The sequence below is a fragment of the Acyrthosiphon pisum genome, chromosome X (genome assembly GCF_005508785.2).
Source record: "Acyrthosiphon pisum isolate AL4f chromosome X, pea_aphid_22Mar2018_4r6ur, whole genome shotgun sequence".
In the NCBI taxonomy this organism is placed as follows: domain Eukaryota; kingdom Metazoa; phylum Arthropoda; class Insecta; order Hemiptera; family Aphididae; genus Acyrthosiphon; species Acyrthosiphon pisum.
This window is the reverse complement of record NC_042493.1, coordinates 40,196,751-40,202,797: the sequence shown is the minus strand read 5'-3', so window position 1 is coordinate 40,202,797 and position 6,047 is coordinate 40,196,751. Positions and strand designations below refer to the sequence as shown.

The 6,047-nt window shown below is 27.9% G+C and overlaps 1 protein-coding gene across 1 annotated transcript in view; it reads right to left on the bottom strand.

Annotated features, from left to right (window-relative positions):
• Positions 1-3,505: 3,505 nt before the first annotated feature.
• The window catches only part of LOC103307742 (homeobox protein engrailed-1-B-like), a 6,052-nt gene continuing 3,510 nt past the window's right edge, over positions 3,506-6,047 (bottom strand). Inside the window, exon 3 of the mRNA XM_008180001.1 lies at positions 3,506-3,696. Within this exon, the coding sequence (XP_008178223.1) occupies positions 3,506-3,696 (191 nt within the window). The remainder of the gene's footprint in view (positions 3,697-6,047) is intronic.

The window sequence follows — 6,047 nt, the reverse complement described above, 5'->3', positions numbered from 1 at the left end:
TATATATAGATATATAAAAAAATTATAAGTTATATAATTACAGCATAGTAATTAGACATCATCTACGCATATTCACCAATAAATGAACAACAATATTAAAAATATATTATAATAGATATCCATGAATTCGAGGTCACTAAGATACTATGAGCACAGTTTACTATAGTATTTTTACTATACCTGCTCCTATGTGGGCGCAATTTACAAGCGCCCAATAATATACCTACTATATTAAAAGTGGTCGTAAAAATACGTGATATCAGTGCCGTAGCCAGGGGGTGGTCACTGGGAGCACGTTCCCCCCTCCCCCCACTTCGACATTTTTATTAGCTTGTTTTATATATTATATTATATGTTTGATAAAAATTAAAAGTTAAGGCTGTCCAAGTGAACCATTTTGAAGGGGTCGGATTTAGGAAATATTGTACATCCATCGTTAGTACTAAATCTGTGTGTAGTGACTGATCATCAGTGTGTGCGAGTTCCCCGAACGCTTTATGTAATTTAAGATAAATGAAGGTTAAGATTCTTGAACCCCGGTAAAGTACATACGCGCAGTCACGTCACTATATTTTGTGATAAAAAAATGTTTAACTTATATGACATGACATTGTGCCAAAAAACTCCCAAAAATGGAAGACAAATTCACCCAGTACCAAAAGCCCTTTTGGCTATTTTAATTTTGAAAACATAATTCGTCGGCTAAGAGGCAATACGTCGTAAGTAAAAAAAAAAAAGGTATTTTGAGATTATTATGGTATATTGAGTATTATTTGAATTCCTTAATCTCTTTTCTAGATTATGTAGGAAATGGATTTATGATCTGTAGTATTGTTTAATTAGTATTATAGTACCAGAGTAATTTTTTTTTTTTTTTCAAAATTCACTTTTACTTTTGAATTACTAAAAAAAAAAATCGCTTCCAACAAAACACACAAAAAGCGGAGAAATTGTTATGTTTTTTTCGAAATTAAAATTGGATTTCTGGAAGTATATTTTTTTCCACTTATTGATCTAATTGCACGAAAAAAAATACCAGCTTTCAACAGTCCTTATATAGTCTTGTATTTTTGTTAGTAAAATTCGAACCAAAAATGGAATGTTTTATTTATAACACATTTTGATATAATGATAATTATATTGATGAATACATTAACCTATGGTTTACAATCATATTAATACATTGTTATATTAAAATGTAGCCAATGTAGGTACCATACTTGTTAACATAAATATGATATAGTCATAAAACGAGTAGTCGATACACTTTATGAACAAAGGGGTCATAATTAGATATTCTAGCATTTTAAAGGCTAGAGAAAAAAAATTAAGTGCCCCCAACATTTTTTTCTGGCTACAACAATTCGTGATATTATATAATATTATTATTGTAATAAACTATCATGAGCAGGGCCCAGATTTTGTTATAATAAAAATTCAATATATTTAAATATTTACCTATTTTATTATATTTCCCAAGATATGTATTAAAAAACATGAAACATGGATACTTAATATATATAAAAAACAAATAATGAACATAAACAATTATTCACTTGGAGCAGCGTTTCTTAAACTTTTTTTATCCATGGAATCCTTTTTTATGTTTTTTTACTGAAAAAAAGCACTTTAGTTTCGCGAAACCCCAGGGTTAAACACAGTTTAAGAAACGCTGACATAGAGTACCTAATAGGTTCTACAACATATATGGCGAACAGTCTGTAAGTTTGTAACCAGCCATGTATATTACCTATTCATTCTATAAGTCAATGATTGTATTAAACTATGCTAGTGTTGCATAAAAAACATTAAATTATTGATAACCGCGATTACCAAGTAAATTATACCACCAATTAACATCAATGATATTTCACCGATCTTTAAGTTACCGAACCAAAATCTGTAGTTTACAGGTCCGGTAATTGATATTTTATAGAACTATTAACACTATCGGGCGTTCAAGCTACACCCAGTTAAAACTAAATAAAATAAAAAACAGAAATACAAATTAAATTAATAAAACGCTGGAATCCACCAAGGCTGCCTCCTCCACGTTGCAATCCTGTTACATCATAGGTCCACGGTGTCGTCATAATAACTTCCGCCACATTGAGAATAATTGTCTACAATCTGCGTGAATAATAATAATACATTTTATTGCGATTAGCACGTCAATATTACTAATCCTATTAGGTTTTAGGTTTCTAAACATAAGTATTGAACATTCCACTGTGTTAATAGTAGAATCACCAAAATTACAGAACTCATAAGGAACATCTTTACCTATGTGTCGTAGCGTATTAATTCTTTTGATAGAACTTACCAATAATTATTTTTATACTTAAATGAAAAAAACCAAAAAAACTTAATACCCTCAAACTAATAACTTTAATTGCATTTATGTTATCCGAATAATAAAAAAACTACAACTCAGATAAAGTTCTTTCTTATGCGTTGTGACAGTTTGGTAATTCTTCTATAAATACAGAGAGAGCATAATTTACTACGGTTCCTAGTAAAGTTAGCCCCAGTGCCCCACCAACAATTAATAATTTTAGTGTCCCCCCCCACCATAAAACTTAATCAAATACGCCACTGGCTGGCTACGAAATTTTGTTAAAACATACCCATTTTAACATTGCATATTTGCTTTTATTTTTGCTTATATTTATGTTAATAAACTACATCTTATTCTTTCTTACGTTCTGATATTATACATTTTAATGAATTCTCCGTGGTTAAATAAAATATTAATTAATAGGTAGGCTGTAGTGTGGCTACCACCATAGTACCAGTAACTTATCGAATGACAATTTTCGGTCATATTCTAATATTACTAATCTAACGATACTAAAGTGCAGGTACACGCAAACGAATCCGATATATATGTCCAATATAATCGGCATTTACTCTTATTTTATGGTATTATATAGATTAAGAAAAGTATTCGTCTGGCCTGCCTGGTAACAATAATCACAGTAATGTTTACCTACCTATGAAACTTTATTAAATATAGGAAATATTTTCCCTAACAAATTAGGCTTACCCCCTCCCTGCTACCTCTTAGTGCCGTACTTGGTTTTATGTATTTATTAGTAAGTGTTTTTCAGGATGGAACAATTATTACGAATACTATTGAGTTATTATATGACTAATCGAAACATTTGACTGAGATCAATTTAAAAAAAAAAACGTTGAGCGCTATTTGAGTTGATTGTGAACGGAACGATGGGCAACATTTAATTTGTACCTAAATGCATTTTATTTCGTAATACCTATACTCGTATCTATATTCATTATTCATAACTGTAGATTAATAGCCACTGCACATTTTCGATCACTGAAAATATTACATGGTGGTTTTCTGAAGAGATTGGGAATATCAATTATAAAATGTGACTAGTATTTCACCATGAAATATTAACGACTAAACAAGTGTTTGTAAAAATATTAGTTTTGTTTATATGTAGGTATTTTAGATATAATCAATCACTCACCCTAATATCTAGATGCTCATCTTCTTTAAGCGTCGATTTTGAAACCAGGTCTTCACTTGCTTTTCAGTAATGCCCAGTTCATTCGCTAACCATTCTCGCATCATTCTGTTCAGATACCTATTGTTTTGAAATGTGCTTTCCAAGATGAAAACTTGATCCTTAGTATACTGGATTCGTGTTCTTTTTGGTTTCTTGGTATCTAAATAAAAGTTTATAAAGTATTCAAACGTATATGGATGTTAAAGTTTTAAAATGATTACACTCAGAGAAATATCTTGAGTACTTTCAACAAACTACATTTGTTGATCATTAACAAACCTACTTTTGTTGAAATTAAAAACATATTATTGTCTTAGCAAACTTTTTGTGAATTTAATTTTATCCTTAACTATTTCTACAAACTTGTTTGTTAATCTATATAAACATTTATTTCATCTTTCTTTTACAAAAGTAATAACCATTTAATAATTATTGTAATGAACAATCGGAACTAATTTAATAAACCTCCCAGTTATTTTATACGCGGAGTTTGTTAATATTACCCATATGAGTATTAAAATATTAAATAATGCTATATTTTTTATTGAACGTACTTTCCATATAAATCGATAGTCGAAATGTACAAATTGGTCGGTTATTTTAGTCAATATTTTATTGATAAAACATATTATAAACTATTATTAGATATTTAAATATTTGTTATTGTATTGATGGATCATAGATATTTTACCACTGGACGCTGCTGGTCTACTGTTAATTACTTAATCGTAATTATAATTTTCAGACAGTCCTCGTTAACGTTTGTTTAATTTACTTATTATAAGTCAAGTGTCGTGTATTATATTTTGATTTGTATGATTTCGTGACTCGAGTTATATAATATAATATATGAATTTAAGCACCTATACTCATATATTATATTGGTAGAACCAGAACGGCAGAACGTCTTCAAAAGGTACGTACCTACTAATTTTTATTATTATATCTACCTATCTACATATCTAAATATTTTAATCATTTTTTCTATAGGTTTATCTATTGAAAATTTCCATTTAAGACAATAATACCTAACCTACTGGTATATATACTTCCTATAGGTACCTAATTAATAGTTTGTTATAATATATTAAATGATAAGTCAGTATAGGTAATATTTAAATATGATTTGTTTTATGGTTAACGTAGTAATTGAACCTGATTCAGAAGATATGGCACTTTCTTTATTAAACAATGATGATTTGTCTTGGCCTGAAGTTGAAACAATATGGAAAAATACAATTAACTTCAGACTTCAATACATAAGAACAAATGATACAGCATCCATTTTTAATAAATGGTTACATTATACAAAGCCAATGGCCCATAAATTAGTAAGTAATCAAAAATATTCTAAATTTTGATTAAAATAGGTATGCATTTATTGAATTATATATTTTATTGAATCAATAATTATAGATAGAGATTGATTTTTGTCGAATGTACCCAACTTAATTAAGTATATTGAGTGATCGTGTGAAAGATAGGGGAAGTGTAGTTCTATTACGTCAGTTAAAAGAATCTACCAATTTATGTAAAAGTAAAATTTTATGTTTACATTTTTGGACAGCAGTATTTATAACTATTTTATTTATTTATTTATTTTTAGACGGTGAACTTTACCTGACTTTATTATATTTGTTACATTCAATATTTTTGCCTACTACTAGAAAAGTGACTTTGGATGAACAAGGCAAAAAATCGAGTATAAAATATTCTATAAAAGATTCCCAAGACTCATTCATTATCATAGCACATACTGCAGTAGAAGTAGAATTAATTTTAGAAAAACTAAAAAAGCAAAAAAAAAAACATACAACCTTGTATTTTATTAGTTGGGTCATTATTAAACCCTGTCCAAATACTTGTATACTTTGATGATATAAAATACAAAGTATTCTCCGCATTTAAAGCTATAGATATATGTTTAAAAATTTTTCATGTATTCAATTTAGAATATCCACTACAGTGCAATAATGTATGATTGTTTTTACACATTTATTATTATGAGATTTTGACAAAATATGATAGGAGTAGTAGTTTGATAAAACAAATTTGTTCAGAAATGGAGACAAATTTAACTGATTTAGATTCTAGCGCTTAAATAGTAACATTTGTGATTATACAATATACATATTATATGCTTTTTATACTAAGTTTTTGTACTTTAATAGGAAGGTATATCTTATATTTGTGATATTATACCTATAATAAATTATTTTTTTATTGGTTTTTATTATTAATAATACCTAGTATAATATAATAATGTAAAGAATTATTATTTTATTTTACTTCACATAATTTAAAAGAGTTAATTAATAAGTATTTTTAAAACGCAAAAATTACTTACATATAACTTATAAGTATATAACAGAATTATTAGTATATTATTATAGTGCTCATTAGTAAGTGGGTGTTTGATAGTTCGTTGTAATGCTGTCAAGTGTACAATTGTAATTTTATTTTATATTTGAAAATAATGTCTTCAAAAAGAGTAAAATTACGTGGCGTTGA